The sequence below is a fragment of the Macrosteles quadrilineatus genome, unplaced genomic scaffold, assembly GCF_028750875.1.
Source record: "Macrosteles quadrilineatus isolate MER2022 unplaced genomic scaffold, UCM_ALF_1.0 Scaffold_6__1_contigs__length_79288215, whole genome shotgun sequence".
NCBI lineage: Eukaryota > Metazoa > Arthropoda > Insecta > Hemiptera > Cicadellidae > Macrosteles > Macrosteles quadrilineatus.
Genome location: NW_026542599.1, coordinates 10635412 through 10656499, shown reverse-complemented (window position 1 = coordinate 10656499; position 21088 = coordinate 10635412). Strand labels below are relative to the sequence as shown.

The window sequence follows — 21088 nt, the reverse complement described above, 5'->3', positions numbered from 1 at the left end:
TAATGGTAACATTAACATTTGCCTTGCCAACCTCAAAAATAGTTAGGCTATGTGCTATGATAGGTCGAAGAGAAATAAGGTTAACTTTATTAGAATCGAATGAGAGTACAGTACATAGATAAGGAAGGAACTGAGAATTTTTAAATCGTGGCGTGGCACAGCACAGGCACACTAGAAGAAGTTAAAATTATTGTAAACAACTAAACATTAAACAAAAACAAGCGTTGTTCTGATTCTCGGTCAGTCAGCATTCAGCAATCGATCAATAACCACCAGAAAAGTGAATTTTAGAATCTGGCATCTCATTGGCCGGTAAATTTCATTTTCAGACTCTGGACCAATCCGAGACCTCGAACCACAAAGCTTAGGAAATTAGTTCGTGGTCAATATGGGCGCCAAGAGTGTAGTCATTTCTCTTCCGAGCCAAAATTCTGCAAAAATTTTGAAATGGAAGGTAGAAGAAGGGACAATTGTGTACGACGGACGTGTACTATTGCATTACGATGTAAAATCAAACGACGGAAGTTCCGAATTGAAGAAATTAAAGGCTACAGCGGTTGGAACTGTTCGCAAATTGTTGGTCAAGGAAGGGGAACTTGTGGATGGAGGGTAAGCTGAAAGCGGGAAATTTGAATGTCTTGCGATACTTATCACATTCCGTTGTAGTTTATAAGCTAGGCTAGTTTTAATGATCCCTCGAATTTTTGCCATAGCCGAGCAAAATACTAACGGCAAAAAGCCCTTTCAAAGAAAATTATCTTACCAAGTAAAGGCATAATTTAGGCTAGCTAACTTTATTTAAGTTAGCCTAACTTAAGCTATATAACTTAAATGTTGTAGGCCTAACCACTGAGAAAAAAAAAATTGCTGACTAAGTTAACTAGGCCTTGGTACAGTTCTGCTGAGAACCTTTGACATAAGTTATTATCGGATGAAATATTTCTTCGATACAAGTTTTAACTTAGCCTAGGCCTAAACTCACTTAACTATTGATTAAGAGACTATTGACTTCCATATCTGTTGGCACAAATAACCGAATGAGTAATATTGATCATTTGATTGTTTAATTCGATATATCGATCGATTAAAACCCCGATTAAAATATAAGTTACCCCTTTTAATGTTGACTTAGCGGGTAGACTTCCGTACTTATATGTTGTCAAAAACAACCAAATGAAAATACCGATTGTTCAATGGTTTCATTCGATATATCGTTTGGTTAGTTAAATCAGATTAACCTAGCCTAACCTAAGTTAACTAACCAAACAATGTATCGATAGATATTTTCATTCGGTTGTTTTTGACAACAGATACGGAAGTCTACCCAACTTAAACTCATGAAAATAGGATGCGAATACAAATCGACGCCCTTGTAAAAGATTTACTAAGTTATCTCTTGGGCAAAATAATAAGTTAACTAGCCTACTTGTTTGTATAGGCCTACATTTTACAGGGCTGCAGTGAAAAAAATATTCTTGAAAAACCTAAGTTCAGCCTAATTTAGAATAGATAGGTACCTATTTAACTTATTTTGAGTGAAATCAAAGTTAAGTTATATTCAATGTGATATAGAATATAGATAGGTATTGTACAAATGTTTTATCCGATAACATATTGTACAGTAATTTAATTTTGGTGTAAGTTAGTCTCGAGTCACTTCCTCCCGTTATAGGCAAGAGAGGCTAATTTACCTTTATTCCGCCATAAAACTCGTCACTGGAACGATTCCTTCTCTAAGGATGAGTCACAAGGCGAAATTAAGTTAAATTTTAACCTCTCTTCACCATAGGCCTAATCATGGTAAAGAGGTTAATTTACCTTAATTCCACTGGTAATATTTAACTGTTATTGAAAGCTTACTAAGCCTATAGGTAGGCCTAAACAATTGTAGGTACCCCATTAAAACAAAAGTTCATCCTTTGGCATCCTTCTATCTTACACCATCTTAGCAATCACTTTACCATCACAAGCATCTCTATGGCCTGGACGCAAATAATACTTGAATTGAGAGGTTATAACTTACTCAACTAAGTTAATGCCATTCTATTTACATTTCCAGAGCTCCATTAGTTGAGCTGGAACTAGGATGTTCCCATCCTACAGTCATGAACGATCTTTGTGCTGAGTGTGGAGCGGATCTTCGCAGAGAGGATATTGTCAGGTCACAAGCATCAGTGCCGATGGTACATAGCGTGCCTGATCTTAAAGTCAGCGAGGAGGTTAGTTGAGATATATTTTAGGTTACTCAATACAGTAGACTCTCTCTGATCCGGACTCCTCGGGACCGAGGCCAATCCGAATAACGGGTCCCCAAAAAGTCATTAAAATGGACCGTTTAAATGCATACCGTACTGTATACAGTATTTGACTTAAATTTAGGAGAGCATTGTATTTAGATAGCCTACGTGATAATTGGTCTCAAATCTTTTGCACAAAAACAGTTGTTTTAGTACTGCCCACTTCCTGGCGATCTAGTCCAGTTAAATCGATGTGCTGATAAAAATTGTCCGGTTAAAGAGATGTAATTTCCGCCAAGTGTAGTCCGGTTAAACTGATAGTGATGTCCGGTTAAACTGATAGTGATGTCCGGTTAAAAGGTGTCCGGAGAAGAGGGAGTCTACTGTATTGTACAGAGTTATTTTTTGTGTTGCCTGTCTAAAGAGCTGTCTAAAGTTTACCATCTGTTTCAGTTACGTTTCTAGGGGGAGGGGCTACATGGGCTTTCCCCTATTGGACCCTGGAAAAATAAATTTTAACATATATTTTGTCCCAAAAACACAATGGATGTTTTTGGATATAGCCTAGTTCTTCTGAAAAAATAAAGGGAAATCTCAGACCACCTCCTTTTGTTCCTCACCCCCCAAAGCCCCCAGTAGCCCCCCATTGACAAGGTCCTAGAATCGCCACTGATCTGTTTGCATTTCATTAAGAATCTAAATAATTGCTTCTAAAAATTATGAAGGTACGACTGGGACGGTGCATTGTCCAGTAATGCAGCCACTTCGAGGTCACAAATTGTGGATATTTATAGGCATTCACTGTGATTTCGATACTCCCTGGTGTCGATTAAGGTCCGTACTAGTGAGTACTACTAATATTCACAGTACTATCCTCATAAATTAGACCAATTTGTCTTTCACAAGGTAAAAATGTGGTTCAGATTCTACTATAAACTCAAACTGTAGGTCCCTTAGTTGCCATTGGCTGTATGGAGGGCTATTAATTAACATCTGTGTCTAAGGAATTTGTCAGCCTTAGTCACTGACAAGACTACAAGATCGTGCCACTCATTCTACATTCATCTCCATTCATACTTAAGAATAAGAATAAGAATAAGAAGAATAAGAATATCTTTATTGTCATTAAATACAAACAAAAGTACAATAGACAACGTCAAAATAAATACAAACTTTCTATGGATTAGGTCAATTGTGTTGAAAGAAAATAAGTTACAGCATGAATTGAAAAGGGAAAAAACAATGAACTATATATTAGGTATTTGGTATTCTAAAAATTCTTTTACTGAAAAAAAACTTCTGTCAAGAAGCCAAACAGCCAATTTATTTTTAAATTTATTAAAGCTAAGCTCTTGAAACGATACAGGTAGCTTATTAAAGAGCTGTATTTGGAGGAATTTGTGACTATTAGTTGATTTTGATAATCTTACTATCGGAATATCTAGGTGGTTACTTGTTCTAGTATTATAACTGTGAAATTCATTACGTTTTGGGAATGATGAAAGATTTTCTTTAACAAATAGCAAATTTTGAAAAATAAATATACACGGTAGAGTCATTATTCTGTGTTTGCTAAAAAAAGGTTTGCTGGTCGTTCTGCGTGGTATTTCAAAAATTATTCTCAGTGCTTTTTTCTGCCATGAGAAAACCTTTCTGGCTCCAGCGCTATTACCCCACAGAATGTTTCCATACAGAAGATGAGAGTGGAAGAAACTATAATAAGCAGTAATGAGCATATTATCCGAGACGCAACTCTTAAGTCTTCTCAACAAAAAGCAGACTCGGGAGATCTTAGAGACAACATGCGTAGTGTGGTGTTGCCAGGTAAGCTTTGCATCCAAATGTATGCCTAAAAGTTTCACTGTTGACGGGATATTTGAACCTTCTAAGTGTTTTAGCGAAAAGCAAATCCGCTCAGTTTTATCATGATTTAAGGTAAGAGAGTTTGCATTAAACCAATTAGAAGACAAAGTAATTGCGTTGTTGACTGTGGCTTCAGACTCAGTAAAACTACAACTTGCGGAAAATAAAGTGGTATCATCGGCATATAAGAGTGATTGGCAAGATAGGTTACTAGGTAAGTCGTTAATCATTAAGAGAAACAGAATAGGCCCTAACACTGACCCTTGAGGGACTCCCGCTAGAATTTCCTCAAACTCAGATGAGTCCTGCCCAACAACCACTTGTTGGAATCTGCCACATAGATAAGTATTGAAGAAATTTAGCTCATTTTTTTGGACTCCATAAAATTTTAATTTATGCAAAATAATTTGGTGTGATGTACTATCGAAAGCTTTACTGAGATCCATTAAAGCTACGTTAAGATATTTTTTGTCTTCAAAAGATTTTAATACCTCAGAAATTAATTTGTCAACTGCCTGTATTGTTGAAAGACCAGGTCTGAAACCAAATTGAGCTGGGCTCAGAATTTCGTGCTTATCAAGATGACTGTAGAGTTGAGATTTCACATGATGTTCAATTATCTTTGAAAAGATTGGAATTATAGAAATTGGCCTAAAATTATCAATAACTGTTCTGTCTCCCTTTTTATGAATTGGGTGTGTTTTGGAAAATTTTAGGCTATGGGGAAATGTACCTGAAAAAATAGACAAGTTTGTGAGATAGACTAATGGTTCTAAAATGAAAGGGATGATTTCCTTTACGACATTATTTGACAAACCAAATATATCTTCGGATCGGGAGGTTTTTAATAATCTTACAATTGATAGCAATGACCGGTTATCTATTGGCTGAAGGTGGAACTCTTTGGTCACCGGCTTTACTTTTTGAAGAAAGTTGACAAAGTCACTATTGCAATTGGATGAATTAACTTTTTCGGCCACTCTTCTACCGATCTTAATGAAGTGATCATTAAACTCTTGGGCTGAAATTGGGGACTCGAGCTTCTGTGTTTTGTTAATGTTGGATTCAAATTTTATGAGCCGCCAAGCGGCAGCGCATTTATTTGGCGCATTACTGACAAAACTGTCGTTGTATTTGATTTTAGCCTTAATGATAGCTGACCTGTATCGTTTCTTAAAATTAAGATAAAATGCTTTCAACTTATCGTTTCTATACTTGGGTATTTTTAACAAGTCATTTAATAAAATTACAGTGTTTCTCTGTTCTTTCAAACTGCTATCAAACCACGGCTTTGAGACTCTTTGACTTCCCGGTACACATTTTTTTGTTATTCTAGGGCAATAAAAATTATACAATAAAAGGAGTTTATCCAGAAATAATTTAAACGCAAGGTTTACATCATGAGTACAAAACAATTCATCCCATTCAGTGTTGGCCAAAGAGCTTGCAAACAAATTGATCTGTTTTAGATTTCTATAGGAAATTTCATCTAACTTGCATTTTAGGGGATTTTGTATTATTAATTCAAACCAAATAATTGAGTGATCGGAAATAGTATGGGGCCAAATTCCTTGTTTAAATTGAGATTTATGACAATTAGTGGCTATGTTATCTAGACAACTCAGGTTTCTGGTAGGCTCCCTATTTATACAGTACAAATTGAATGACTTAAGTATATTGAGAAACATATTACTGGTAACATTCTCTTTAAGTATATCAATGTTGAAGTCACCCCCCAAAATCAATCGATAATTAGTTTTTTTCTTACACACATAATCAAGTAAAGCATCTAGTAAACTTAAGAAGCTATTAACATCGGAACTCGGATTTCTGTACAATGATATAACTACCACCTTATAATCTATAAGCTCAATACAAACTGCTTCCATTAATCCTACTTGTGTTAGGTGAGATACATCGATTTTGTTACATTTGAGATGTTTGAGAATAAAAATTGCTGAGCCTCCGTGTGGATCATTATTTCTACAATAAGCATCGGCCAGCTTAAACCCTTGGGGTGTATAAAACATTATCTCTTCATTACAACACCAGTGCTCGTTAACTAATACCACACTACACGCAAACTCATCCAACAATAAACCAAGCTCATCTACTTTGTTTCTGATGGACTGTAAATTGGTATGCATAAATCTCAAACATTTGTCACCTTTATTTATTTTATCGTCAACTTTTTTATAATTTACTTTGGTTTTTGTGCTGCTCTTTAAACCATCACAGTTTTCCGGAAATAGCTTTGTATTTTTAGTTTTTACGTTGTTTTTGTAGTTTAAGTTAAAAGATCTTAAGTTGTTCTGAGGAGCAAAACTACTTTTTTTGTCATTGTGCTTTAGTTTAAAGTTGGCATGAGCGGGCTGAGCAGTGAATAACTTAATCTATGATTATGATTATTTCCAGACGCCACACCGTGCACACACATATCTGACAGAGACCCATTTACATTCTTGGACACTGATGCGGTCGTAGGCACTTCACTGGCACTTATTTTCTGAAGATTCGCTGGGTCTCGGTGACGGTCCACAGGCACAGCTTCCCTAGAGTTTCCATGTGATGCTGCATTTGAAGGTAGGACTGTCGACTGTGGCGAATTCTGGCTAGTGCTCATCCCTGTTCTTGGTGTGGATCCACTGCTTAATTCGGACGAAGAGAATATGGGAGAAAGATCAACATCTTGACTATGGGGTTTGTAAGCAGCTTTCTTCTGAATCAAATTCTTCATCTGGCTTACAAAGTCGAGAAATTCTAGTCCATTTCTTAACGAACGCGTAGAACGCTCTTCATATGTTATGATCTTGATTGTAGCTGCCGTAGACTCTTGGAATTGTATCAAATTCGATATGAAAGTGTGTAGAGGAATATTGTCACGGACACATCCAAGTGGTGGACAAATCAGCCGCTTCAATTTCCTCTTCTGAAAATCTTCTACGAGCTGTAGGAAAGCCGTGTTGTAGTCATTCACCGTAGGTTTTCCGTTGTACCTTGCTTTGGTCAATAGGCCATATACAACTGATCCATCTTCGGTTTGACAGGTAAGGTGAGAGTTGGTGCGATGTGAGACTAAGGGTTTGCCAAACGATTTTTTAAAGGCCACCGCAACGCCAGCACTCATCCGTCGGGGCTCATCAAAATCTGAGGATATGCAGTGTACAAAGGCTGTAAATTTGTCACTTCTAAACTTCTTTATGGCATTCTCCATCCTTCCATTTACAACCTCAATATTAGCCGATCGAAAGTTAGAGGTTTTATTGTCAACGACGTCCAGCTGCTGTTGCGACAGACGGGTTAAAGCACTTGTTGCAATACTTTTGTCTTTTCCCAAATTCGTATCACTTTTAATTAGATATTTCATCCATGTACAAATCTTTCCACACACTATGTGTTTTCCATGATGATTTAAATGTGACCCGTTCCTTGTAAAATGTTTAGAGTGCAAGGCGTGTGAGAAAAATAGATAAGGTACATTAATCTGTAATGATAACGTGGCAAGTAGTTTGTTGCAATCGGATATTTGTTCAGTTTGACATTTTGTTAGATTGGGAAGGTAAGGTAGCTCAGTAAGGATGATAGTCGCCTGAGTTGAAGATTTGATACCACGAAGGCGGTCCATCACCTGTGCGTAGTGCGCGGGGCTGGTGTTGTTGGTGCCACCAACTATAACCACATAGTCTCCAGCCGCTACAAACCGACGCTGGATTTGATCTTCTAGACGATCAAGCACGAAGCACATATTCGCTCCGGGGTAGCAGCTCGCTGTTACATCAGTATCCTTGCCCACCATATTTTGCAGTTTGTCTGCCATATCCCTTGCGTGACTATCTCCTATTAAGAAAATTTTATTATTATTTGTAATCTCTTGTGTATTATTGGCCAAAGTGGAACTCAAGTCCGGTGTTCTAATTTTACTATAAATATCATCAACGGAGAAGTCCCTCATGAAAAAATCCTTATCGAACAGGGGCAAGTTGTTAGCCACAAGGGAGCATACTAGTTCGGCGTTATGCACTGCATATGCACCACACTCTACTCCGCCGCTCTGCTGTCGACACGGGACATTCACAAGACGAACCTCGTTACTTATGTTGCTGCCATTACCGACATCGCCATCTCCGTTGGACATAAAGTTGCTCAGTTTTACAGCCAAGCGCTTCGCTTCAGAGGTGTTTATACCGCCCGCAGAGTCCCAGTGGTAGGAGATATCCTGGTTGTTCTGACTTTCTTGCTTATTAGTAACCAAGAGAGACCAATGATCCCCTCCTTCCTCTGCTTCATTTTGCCTTCCATTTACAACACAGGCAACAAAGTCATATTCATTCAGTTTAAGGCCGTTGCATGTTTCTCTCAAGACTTCTAAATCATCCTGGGTTTTAATTAGGTGGCTTACCGCAGGTGGTAGCAGTAACAGATTGTCCGGTATCAGGTGTAGAGTCTTGAGTACTGTGTTAATATCAGTGTCCGTCATTTTATACCAATGTTTGTCTTGCATGTTTTTTCTTCCTATTCGCCTTTCATTTGTTTCAAGTCGTTTTAACACCTTAGGTTTACTTGTTTTGGTCTTTTTTAATGGGATTTTAATCGTAGTTGGCCGCACCTGTTTGTTCTCTGCCGAATTCTTTTCAAGGGGACGGCGTAAAGGTGTCGGTGTATTTTCTATAGTAATTAGTTTTGAATTGTCACGAGTTTTCCTTATGTCATCTTCTTCAAGTCGAGTTAATATATAGTCATATTCATCTTGTTTATCCCTCAACCTGAGTTCGAATTCCTTTAGTTTTTTATGCAAACAGTCTCTATCCTCGTTCAATCTATTAATATTTGTCATTAACTGGTCAGTGTTTTCTTGTGTAGCTTTACACAGTGAACATTTTGTGTTTGAAGAGTGGTGAATTGTATTATTGTTAACTTCACTAATGGCTTTACGTCCAGGTGTCTCGGGTATTAGCTCGACCGTAACTGTTTGTGTACTGGCGTGCGAAACCCTGTCCTCATTCCGACGTAGCTTCTCTTCTAAGCTGCATTTGATTTTCCGTAGTGTTATCACCTCAGCTTTATAATTACTTAATTCATTTTCTAGAAGGTCTTCGTTGCTGATTGACGTTTCCAGAGCTAGTTTTCTCTTCTCCTTCTCTTCAAGATATTGTTTTTCCAAATGTTTGAAGTCTTCTGTTAAGTTTTGTATGTTGCTAACAAGGTCGTGGTTTTGATTTAAGCAAGTGTCATATTTATTTAAGAGTATCACTAAATTTGGTAAAATTTCAGCAATAGCTTCCTCTTCATATTTCTCTGCCAGTATTCTTAACTGAGCATGAAGATCTATGGCGATATCTATTACTTCTTCATTGATAATATTCGTTTTTAAGCCATTTAACAGTTCTTTTGTCCCTTCATTTAAAAAACGCATTCCGTTTCTTGTTTTCATTTTATTTAATTTATATTATTTAGTTTTAGTTTAGTACATTGTTTTGGATAGCGCCTTCCATAATTGGAACACCTTCACGCAGTACTCAACTGTCAAGCGGAAAGTATCACTAATATTGCGGGCGTAGCAAACTTGCGTAATCGCTCCTAGATAGCGTTGTTATGTTCTCAAGGATAGGGGTGGTTGCGCGTATCCTGTATAGGTGGCGTCTGGCCTCTGTACAGTGGCGCTTCGGTAATCAAATGTTGACGTGGAAGTTGGGTAGTGTGACCGGTATGGGTTCACTAAATATTAGCCAAATGTTAGATGAACGAAACTAGGTTATGATTAAAAAACTTCTCACATTAAAAACTCACGCAAAGGAAAGTCCAGGCAATAATAACAGTAGAATGGGAAACCATCGACTACACAGTACAATGAAAATTTGCTTGAATATGTTATGTATTAAAGAAAAATCGGAAAAATGGCAACAGAGCAAAACAAACCCGTCTAACATGAAACCGTGGTCACGTGACTATAAACCTGATAAAATCTGACTACTTGGCTTAAAATACATTTTTATGGTTGCCATTCCAGAATAAAGTATTTAAAAAAGTAGTAGGAATTTCTTTCTCAGAATCTGTAAGTAACTGTTCGCACAACTTCTTAGCTATCACCGTTGACTATTAATACAACTAGACATTCCATCCCCTTGTTAAAAGTTGTCACCAGTTTTTTTGGTCAAAATGGTGGTAGATGATGTGAGCCACCGACAGATTGTGCTGATGTAAATTACTAATTTCTGTCAAATACACAAACTTTTATATTGAGTCAAACTGATGGAACGGCTCATTGTGGGCTATAGCAACTGTTATGACCCATAAACTATGCGAGAAACATAAAATAAGGTAGAAAATAGAATTTAAGACACTAGCACACTCTGATTCTGGCTCACACAACTACGTTTATTCGTAATAAAAAATTTGCGACAGCTGATAGCCATATAGATGGAATAACTAACTTTTAGTATCCAATAGTCAATGCTGTCAAACTGTTGTTTTGGCTCTTGACACTATCTTAAATGACATAGTAATTCCCCCCCCTTAACAACTACTGTATGGATTTGCTCTTGGCCGCTGTTTAGGATAAACTAACTACGGTACGGTACCTACCTTCTAACTTTAAAATTACGTACATATTTGCTTATCTTTGAATTTTTTCAGCAAGCTCAGATTTTGGGGAAAGCTGATGAAGAGAGACTTCTAAAAGACAGAAAACTTGTTCTGTTAGTGGATTTGGACCAGACATTGATTCACACAACTAATGATAACATTCCTAATAATTTAAAGGTAAAGTAAGTTAATTACAGTTTTGAAGCACATATTGAATTTTCTCCTACTTAAAACCATTAAGCTGTTGTATGTAAGCCTACTCTCCGTCGTGTGTTAGTTGGTTTTCAATCCATGGGTGAAAATAGCAAGAGAGTTGGTTTGTACGGTTGTAGTGTATTATTCCTAGGATTATTTTTTGTTGAGCACATATTCATTGTTTTAAGTGGTTACACACCAGAAACTGTAGACAAAATATGATGTGAAACTCAAGTTTAAAGTGTCTTTTTTAAACTTGATAAAATTTCTCGGTGTTAAAAAAATACCACTTTGCCCACTAGTAGCGCAAAAAGAAATAATTAAGTTACTTAATGAAGAAATGTATCATTGTTGTAAATTTCTATTTAACAATCTACTTATTTTTTTACTAATCTTCCTTTACAGGATGTATACCACTTTCAACTGTACGGTCCACGCTCACCGTGGTATCACACACGCTTCAGACCCGGAACTCACCAGTTCCTGGCCAAAGTCAGTCAGTTGTACGAGTTACACATCTGTACGTTTGGAGCTCGCAACTACGCCCATATGATAGCTCACTTTCTGGATCCGGATGGCAAGTTTTTCTCTCACCGAATATTGTCTCGTGATGAATGCTTCAACCCAAACTCAAAAAAGGCCAACTTGAAGTAAGTACTTGTTTATTTTTAAGAGTTGTTGTACACTGTTATACTATGGGTTTTTACTTGAATGGACGTAGATCTTTATCCATAATTTGAACTTATATTGCTACCAGCCAATGTTGGCTCCAGTGGTAAGGCCTCACCCCCCGCTAAAGCTAGATAAAAAAATTAAATATGGTGTCATGATAAAAATGTTTTGTAATAATTTTTAGGCTATTAATTTGATATTATTGTAAACTAATATTAAAATCCTATAATGCATACCCTAAATCATTAAATATGTTACCGTAACTCCTAAAGGCCATCTCTTTTCAGTTATGATTTTTTTTATAAGCCTACTGTCCAATCCCAATTCCTGTCTAACAAAATAATTACTTATTTTGGATTGTTGATATTTTTAGGCAAGCACTCTTGGATGCAATACTCCCTGGTGTGGATTAACGTCCGCACTAGTGAGTACTACGACTATCTGCAGTAGTTCGGATTCCACTATAAACTGTAGGTCCCTTAGTTGCCATTAGCTGTATGGTCTATTAATTAACAGCTGTGTCTAAAGAATATATTGGTCTTAGTCACTAATAAGACTAAAAGATTGCGCCACTCATCGTACACTCATCCTTCACTCATATTTGGGTTAAAATACGCACAAAGTGGCGTCCCCATCTTAAATAATTGATAATAATTGATAAATACTGTCCTGTATCCTACTACAAACACTGGAAATAATTAACCAATTGTTTAGATGTTAGGCCTACTTGCTCAAATTAGTGAGCACAGTAAAACGTAAACGAACAGACAAATTGCACAAGTGTTTGAGAATAATAGTGCTAGCAACTAGGCTACTGCGCCAGCAAGTTGTGAGAAAAACCTTTTTGGTTTTGCCTTCCGAGAAGTGGCCGAGTATTCCGAGGAATGATAAAACCGAGGTTGGATCTCAGGGGTTCTACTGTATTCTTATTCAATTTAATCACAGCTCTCATGCTTGCAGGGCTCTGTTCCCGTGCGGCGACGAGCTGGTTTGCATCATCGATGACAGAGAGGATGTGTGGAACTTCTCCCCCAACCTGATCCACGTGAAGCCGTATCACTTCTTCCGTCACACCGGAGACATCCACGCACCCCCGGGTCTTACCAAGGACGAGAATGATGAAAAAGAGGGATTCGACTTCTCTCATTTTGCTCAAGGTTGGTGGAGTTTGCTCTTCAACGCTTGCCAGTGGAAACCACCCAAAGATAGCCGCAAATGTAGACATTGATTTTAGCCATACCGATTTGCTGGCAGGACTTTATTGTGCTTTCAATGCCATTGGCAATTTTCTACGTTCTTGCTAGGGAACACTCCAATCTCTTGTCACAATACAATGTTACCTTTTGTTAGATAGCATCAATATGTAATGGTTCAAAGACAATTGGTGGGGTTGAAAAAGTCGAGAATATCTGTGGTCTGGAAAAATTTTGAGATATTGGGTGGTAAACCTTGAAACTAGCAATGAGTCAAAGGCCAGAATTTGCAAAATTGAAAAAAAATCCATTAATTGAATTCAAAGCTTTCACGGTTGTTGGATTGTACTATTGGCCACTGTTACCTTTTGTTGATTTTTAACAATGTCTCCAGATCAGTGGTATGTTATTAGTCTCCCACGTCTTATCCTACATCGTTGAAATCACCATCTATGGATATCAGGAGATTTTTATCAATTATTGTAATAGTTTTTAATAGGCCTTCATTTGCTGGTTAGGCGTGCTAGTCAACAGTTGTGTAGGTAACTGCAATAGGAATAGAAGTCATGCATGGTTAAAATAAAAATTGTAATAATATTAAGCTAAAAACTACTTGTAATGTTTTGAAATAATATTGCTTTTTTCAGGCACGTCCATCAGGCCTAAAGAACCGGATCCTGATAAAGGCAAGAAAAAGAATAAAAGAAAGGAAGATTCAAGTGAAAGCGAGTTGGAAGAAGGCGAGTTAAGGTCCCGCAGTAAACAAAACACACCAGAAAAACCTGGGAAAATCTCATGTGGAGAGGAACAAAAGGGGTGTGAGGATAAAAGTGAAGCAACAAGTATGTGCAATGAAGTATCTTCAACAACTGATGACAACAAAGAGAATGACAGTGAAGAAAAAAGTGGAGCAAACGAGATAAACAAGGACGAAATCAAAGTGGAGAGTACTGGGAACAACCTTGATGTTAAAGAGAGCAAAAGTAAGGAAGGGAAGGAAAATTCAATTGATATAGAAGAGAAAGACATTGATGGAGAAAAGGTTGCTGGAGTACAGAGTAACAAAAAGTCAAATGCTGAGGAAGAAAAGAAAAATAAACCAACAAAAGAAGCAAATGGTGAAATAAAGGTTGTAGAGCATGCGAAATTGGTAAACGACTACATAGAGATTGAAGAAGCCGATGACTATCTTATGTACCTGGAAGAAATACTGAGGAAAATCCATACGTTCTTTTATGAAATTGTTGATGGAAAACGGGAAGGAGACAGAGATTTGAAAAAGGTAAAGTATTTTATCGTTAGGAATGTTAGGATATTGGTAACCTTATAACCTTTGTATACCTGGGTAAATGTATTGTTCGCCTAGAAACTAGTAAGATGTGTTTTTAATGTGAAGAAAAGCCAGTAGCTTATTGATTGAAACTGGACCCAGCTGTTCTTGATCTTTCGGCTTTTAATGGTCCTGGTTAGAAAGTAATAAAACTCAGTTTATTCAGAAACTAGGGATGGTCAAGTCTCGACATTTCGGGAAATTTTCAATCTCGTTACACGAGACGAGATTTCTTTTTGGCTGAGATTTTTATCGAGACGAGAATTAAAAAAAAAAAAAAAAAAAAATTAAAACGCCTGCAGAAAGTCAATGCAATACCCGCAATACAGGAGCGTGTTGTAGTTGCGTTTCCTTTGCGAAGGCGTTCTTATTTAATTAATTCTTTTAATGTAAATATTACTTTAATTATTTTAATAATATTACTTTAATAACATTTGAGAAGTTTTGTTAAGTGTAAGCAGTGTGAGGAATGTTTTATTACTATAAAAAAGTCAAAACAAGTAACTCTTTTATAAAAATGAATATTGCTTTTATTTTATAATTTATTTTATTTTAGGATAAGTTGAACTCTATCCTAACTGATTTCACCATGTTTCCTAATCGTAGGCATTTTTAATAAGTTAGGCGTGATTAATAAAAAAATGTTATATGCTGATGTTATTTAATAAAAGATTGTAAATATTCTTGCCTATTATCATTATTTTTGTATTTAAACAGTCATCTAACAATGTTACAAAATCAGGTAAAAATTTTGAACGTGCATTTCCCGTTGTGTATGAGAAGAGAAATCTCGTCTCGATCTCGTCTCAAAATTTTATGAGAAATAAAAAATTTCGTCTCGTCTCGAACTAAAAATCCAAACTCGTCCATCCCTATCAGAAACAAAGCTACACGTATCATCTCACTCCATTTTACATTGGTCCTTCACTTATATTCGGGTTAAAATACACAGCAGTTCATTTCTGTCTCAAGGAGTGCACTTTTGTCCTTCTTATTTAGTCTTCAGTCTTAATTCATAAATTTGAAAAACTGTAAGTAAAGTAACAAGCGTAATCATATTCAACTAATTAAACAAGCCACTTACATATATTTGTTCAAAATAATAGCCTAACAATAAAAAATTAATCACAAACTGATATCACTTAAAAATTATAAATTACAGTTAATAGATAAGATTATGTTTATGTGACTAATACACACTTGGCTGAGTATTTAAAGGTGAATCTTTAAACTATTCATTACGGCTCATAAACAAGGACAATAATTATAGACAACAGTAAATTGTACAATTTTTAATGTAATTTCAGGTAATTCCAGGAGTGAAGAAGGAAGTGCTGACAGGAACAAAGCTGGCGTTCAGTGGGTTAGTGCCAACCAATCACAGCCTAGAGCAGAGTCGAGCGTACAACATCGCTGTGGGTCTAGGAGCGGAAGTAGTGCAAGACCTGACCAAAGACTGCACACACTTGGTGGCTGTGAGAACAGGGACAGCAAAGGTAATAACTATAATGGTTATTATTATTATAAGTTTTAATGGTCCTCGGTTTATCATGCCAAGTGTTGTGTATTGTGGGTGTTGTGTATTGTGGGTGTTGTTTATATCTACAATATTCTGCAATGAAAAAAATTGTAATACCTCCATCTTTGTTTGAGGCTTAAACACTAGTTTTGACTAGACTTATCAGTTATCAATTACGTATTATAGAGTTTTTAAATAGGTTGGTTCATCAGTCTAAATCGTTAGCTGATCGATATGAGAGAACCTACTGTATCTATCTGTAGACAGATTTAAAATGATTCCTTTATTTTTTAAAATGATGAAACACTGAAATTGCTATGTAGGTGAATGCCGCTCGCAAATTCAAGCAACTCAAAATGGTGCCGCCTGATTTCAAACTGGTGTCGCCTGATTGGCTGTGGTCGTGTGCCGAGAGGTGGGAGAGAGTGGAAGAGGCGTTGTTTCCAGTGGGGGGAGAAAAGGGGGGCACGAGACAACCCCCTTCACACTGCTCCCCTCCGCATATCCCACATACACCCGCGCCACGGCAGCGCAGCGCCTCCGGCCGCTTCATGGACACCATCAACCCTCTGATGACGTTCAGCTCGGAGGTGAGATAGTGTGGTATGCTGAGACACTGCGGTGGGACGTAACTATTACTATTGCCAAATCCTTGATTGTAAGCCCTCAATCATGACAATTTCATTTTCACATATGTATATTTACACTATTTATTTACGTTCAAAGTTGGTTAAACAAAATAAAGTAGCCTACAGTAACTTTTTTCTATTGGCACGCCAGCAAGGAGCTCTTATAGGTTGGTGAAGGATTTCTTTTAATATTCTTCAACAGAATAAAGACTTAAACCAATTCCCGACTCTTGTTTTAAACTGCCTAATAGAAAGGATCTTGACTGGTTGAGATGGAGCATTAAACATATTCAGGACAAGACAAGCACTGGTTTGCTCTCTTTTGTCATGGCGACATCGAGAATATTGGCTCTGTCTTAAATGTTACACTGGTAGACTTTGTCTCTAGACAATAGACAATAGACAATATTTCTTTAGACATATTCTTTGAAAATAGTTCAAGCGTCAACAATTACAAACAATAATTAAAATTACAAACTGAGTAATTATTTATTTGATTTATTTTTCATTACTTTCTCCTGCTATACCATAATTTATGGAGAAAGGATTGTGGTATACTAAGTTTCACTTCTCTTGCTACTTGATTTCAATCTTTGTTGCCAATCAAGCGTTTTGACTCTTCATCTTCTTGTGCTTTCCTTCCTATTTTTCCTGCATTCCTGTAAAATCGTCGCTTTAAACTTAAAACTCTCTTCAATCAGTTGTTCAAATTGTTTAAAGTATACTGTGTATTAAAAATAATTTGACATTAATCCACACCGGGGAGTATCGTATCCATGCTTATAAATATCCAAAATTTGTTACCTCCAAGTAGCTAGATTGCAGGACGACGCCACGATCCCAGTCCTAGATTAAGGTACTTACTACTTAAGGTACTACTTAAGGTACTTAAGGTACTTATTAAGGTAGGTTACTAAGTTAAGGTAGAAGAATGTAGCCTAAAATGTTGAAATTTGTCCTCTCGTCTAGGACATAGCAGACATGGACGCCGAGGTAGAAGACATGTGTAATGACGAGTCAGACAGTGATGGAGAAGGAGAGAAAGAAACAAAAAAGGACACGGTGAGAGAAAGAGTGGCGAGGAAGAGGAAAAAGTCCTTGGAAGGATACAAGGACGAGGACTCATCTAGCTCCGATAATTCTATCTCAGGTAGGATTCTTGTCTTGGCTGTAAAAATATGTAAGGTTTTCTATGAACATAGTATTTGCCACGTAAAAACAACAGCTTTTTTCCTAGCCTTTGATGTATACTTTATTGTTCTTAGTATCCCCAATGGTCAGTTGAAAACCAACCACTTCTTAATTCCGTTCAACACAGGTCCAGTTGATCTGATGGTGCTGGCATCCCTTGGTCCTATATTGCCCGCTTAGCATATTTCCTTCCAAGAAAGAATTTTCTCAATGGCTACGTTTGGTTGGCTTTTGAAACACAAAACCGGATAACTCCCTGGATAAGATTATTCACCGTTACACACCAGTTCTGATTCAGTGAGGAATTTTAAGACTTAAATTGGTCCACATGAACCCTCCTTTATCAACCACATAAGTAATATTGTAATTGTCACTTGTTTTATAGCAGTAATGTAATGGTATATTAATACATAATAGTATTGTTTTTTGGAGGAAAGAGCACTTGGCTTAGAAATACATGAAGAAAGAAGAAATCAATTCACAACTAACTCACCCAAGTAAAGAATTCCGGGCAGTTGATTCACACAAACAGTTCACAATACAATTGATTTACTTAAAATGGTTTACAATACCTGCATATAGTAATCCTTTGTTGCTGATTTAGGCAACTAGTTTCGTTTCTTGTTTTGAACCATCTTCAGGCCTCAAGGTGTCAAGTGATCAATTCATTCGAAGGTCGTTAACAGATGTGATCACTTGACACCTTGAGGCCTGAAGATGGTTCAAAACAAGAACTGAAACTAGTTGCCTAAATCAGCAACAAAGGATTACTATATGCAGGTATTGTAAACCATTTTAAGTATAATACAGTAATCCGGAGGCTAAACAACTATTTTTTTAAATGACAATTGATTTGATATTCTTCCCCTACAAGGAGGTTTCTTCATAAGTAATTAGTTGTGTTGTAAGCTTTTTTTGCTGTCAACTACCTGGACTTCTTCTGTTGGTTAGGTTAGCTGTGTGTCCATTCCTTATTCCTCAATGTATTCTTAAATACAGAAATATCTATATCTTATTTAATACGCTCTTATTTTTTACTTATTTAATACGCAAGCAGGTTTTTTGTGACAATTACTCCTCCAAAACTATTGAACCGATTGACATGTTTTGGGTGTCATTGGAAAGAGCGTAACGTGAAGTTGTGCAGGAAACTTTCTTTATAGGGAAATAAATAGAAAGTGAGGCCCTGGGGCCCTTTAAAGTTTTGTATTTCTCCATAAGATTAACATGGGAAACAAACATTGTTATGAAACTCCAGCTATTGACAGAAATTAAAAGTGAGAAGAAGAACATATGTTAATTAATTGTATAAACAGTCAACAAGTTTGCTAATTTAACAGTTTGCTACAAACATTTACTGACTTGGTTGAAATGAAATATTTACTATTTGAATGTGGGTTGGCGTAAATATTACAATGGAAAAAAGCGAGAGAGCCTGGATGGTTTGATATACTAAAAAGAAAACCGAATTAACACTGTGCTGCATTTCTTAGTGAACATTGAAAGAGCCGATTTGAAAACTATGGAAACATAGAAAAGTCATAGAACACCACCAAGGAGAAGAAATAGAAATGTTTTTTTAAGAATCTATAATCGTTATTATGGACAACCTAATGCGGCTATGAGTAAGGCTATTTGTAGAAAACACTGAAAACAAGATCAGCTTTTGAAAAATGATAAGATATTTACAAAAAATGTTGATTATTATATCGATCTGAGTTATGCACATCTTGAGTATTTCCATAATCTTTGAGTCGAATCTTTAAAGTTATCAGAAATTATGACTGTTATTCGTTTAAAATAACGCCTGTAATACTTAGTAATTGCTCGAATCCGAGCAACAGGTACACTAGTGTTAATAATAGTACAAGTTATTGTTATAAAGATATAACTTCCATTTTAGGTTCAATTGTGCCCAAAGGCTGGGGAAAGAAACAGAAGTTAGAGGACGAAGAGGAGGAAAAGGCAAGAGAATCATCTGATAACGAATCTTTGGCGGATATATTCCGACGGGGAGAAGAACTGCCGAGTGACGTCGAGGATTTGGGGAGCGAGGAGAACTCGGCCGGAAGTGAAGATGCTCTAGATGAAATCAGCGATAAAGACTGGAACATGATGGGGGCCGCATTAGAGCGAGAGTTCCTGGAAGGGGAGTGAATTCTGGAGAGAGGGAAGTTCAAAGTACAGGCAGTTTCTGAAAAGAAGTTTGGAACACTGTTTATTTTGGACCAAGTCTGGAGCACCAGTAGTTTCCGAAGGAAAGTGCAGAGTACAGGGAATTTCCAGGATGTCCATTTTTCTGGAGTGGGGAAGATCAGGAGCACGAGAAACTCTGGGAAGGGAAAGAACTCTTGAGAACCTGCCCCACTGTGATACTTATGTACCTCTAGAGTTGAGTTAAGGGTAGCAACTATTTGATCGTAACAAATTACTGTGCAACTACTTTTTATCCATGATTCAGTTTAGTGTTGTACAATGTGTAGGACTAATCACTTTCAAATAGGATTAAATACTCTCAAATTTTTGTAAACGGTTTTTACTTATTGTTTTGCCTTTTTACGTAGGAATGCATTCTAGATGTCAACTGATTTATCAGTAATTTTATTTTGTTACAAGCTTATTAAATAACTGAATGTTAAATATTTTGCTTTAAGGTTAATTTTGTTTAGTTAAGCAACGTTTAAATTCTTAAAATTAGCGTTAATAGTTTGAATTGTCATGATAAATGATTGTTTTAAAAATTCATAGATTTAGCAGTTTTAAGATTCTAGGAACATTGTGAATTTTTTTGTTTTCTCTTCTCGTAAATACTTTTTATAACAGAGAAGTTTTAGTTACTGTTAATAACTTTGCTGCTACTGATGTTCTTAAATTTATTTTAAAATTGCTCTCGTGGGTTTTAAAACTGAAAGTTAATGTAAATTACATTTAGATATAATTTATTAAATAAAACTCTTGTAGAATTATTATGTTTTTCTAAGTGTTTTGAGTGGGATTACAATTTTTAAAGCAATAAGGTAGCAAAAGCCAACAATTTTAGTTAGCATTGTGATAATTTTATTGTTTCATGGTATAATTAAACTGATAAAGTTAAATATTATAATATAATTTTTAGTATGAAAGTGTTCGGTATTATTTCTGAAAATGCTAACTATTTGATAATAAGCTATGTATTTTTCAATCACAGGATAAAAATTAAGTCATTGTATCAATAAGATAGTAATTATATTGTTTGAAAAAAAATCAAAAATTTTAAGTTCAAAATTAAGTGTTTTATCAACATGCATTTTTTTTATTCTTTGTAAGCCTGATGAAGTTTACATGAAATATTGAAAAAAAGTATTTGAAATATAATTCCTTTTATCCAATGTAATCTTTCTACTGTCTCGTTATGCCCTTGTCAGTATTTTCAGTAGATCACACTACTGTATTTTAATCAAGGGTTCCTTTTATATTTGAGATTGGAGCTTATTTGATAAATGTATTTTTTTAATATGTATCAAAGTAAAATGACATATAAGGGTCTATTTTGTTAAATATTACGTAAGTCAGTACTTAACTGCACTTTATTCTTGTATTCTTAGTGCAGATAATAAACTGTAAAAAATGTTTCCTTTAAGTTTGTTGTAAAGCATTGTAAAATATGTATATTGTAAGAAAATACTTCATTGTTTAGT

The 21088-nt window shown here is 36.1% G+C and overlaps 1 protein-coding gene across 1 annotated transcript; it reads left to right on the top strand.

Annotated features, from left to right (window-relative positions):
- The first annotated feature begins 287 nt into the window (after positions 1–287).
- Positions 288–20615, top strand: LOC128997185 (RNA polymerase II subunit A C-terminal domain phosphatase). The gene is made up of 10 exons (XM_054422782.1): positions 288–609; positions 2060–2219; positions 10734–10859; positions 11283–11527; positions 12510–12706; positions 13390–14024; positions 15380–15568; positions 15915–16181; positions 17190–17370; positions 19315–20615. The coding sequence occupies exons 1-10, from the start codon at positions 389–391 to the stop codon at positions 19566–19568; spliced, it is 2475 nt and encodes an 824-aa protein (XP_054278757.1). The 5' UTR covers positions 288–388; the 3' UTR covers positions 19569–20615.
- The last annotated feature ends 473 nt before the right edge of the window (positions 20616–21088 follow it).

Excerpts from the sequence above, each read along its gene's own strand:
- LOC128997185 (XM_054422782.1), top strand. The coding sequence starts at position 389 with ATGGGCGCCAAGAGTGTAGTCATTTCTCTTCCGAGCCAAAATTCTGCA. Across the intron at positions 11,528-12,509 it reads TCAAAAAAGGCCAACTTGAA|GGCTCTGTTCCCGTGCGGCG; the intron begins GTAAGTACTTGT and ends TCATGCTTGCAG. Across the intron at positions 15,569-15,914 it reads TGAGAACAGGGACAGCAAAG|GTGAATGCCGCTCGCAAATT; the intron begins GTAATAACTATA and ends ATTGCTATGTAG.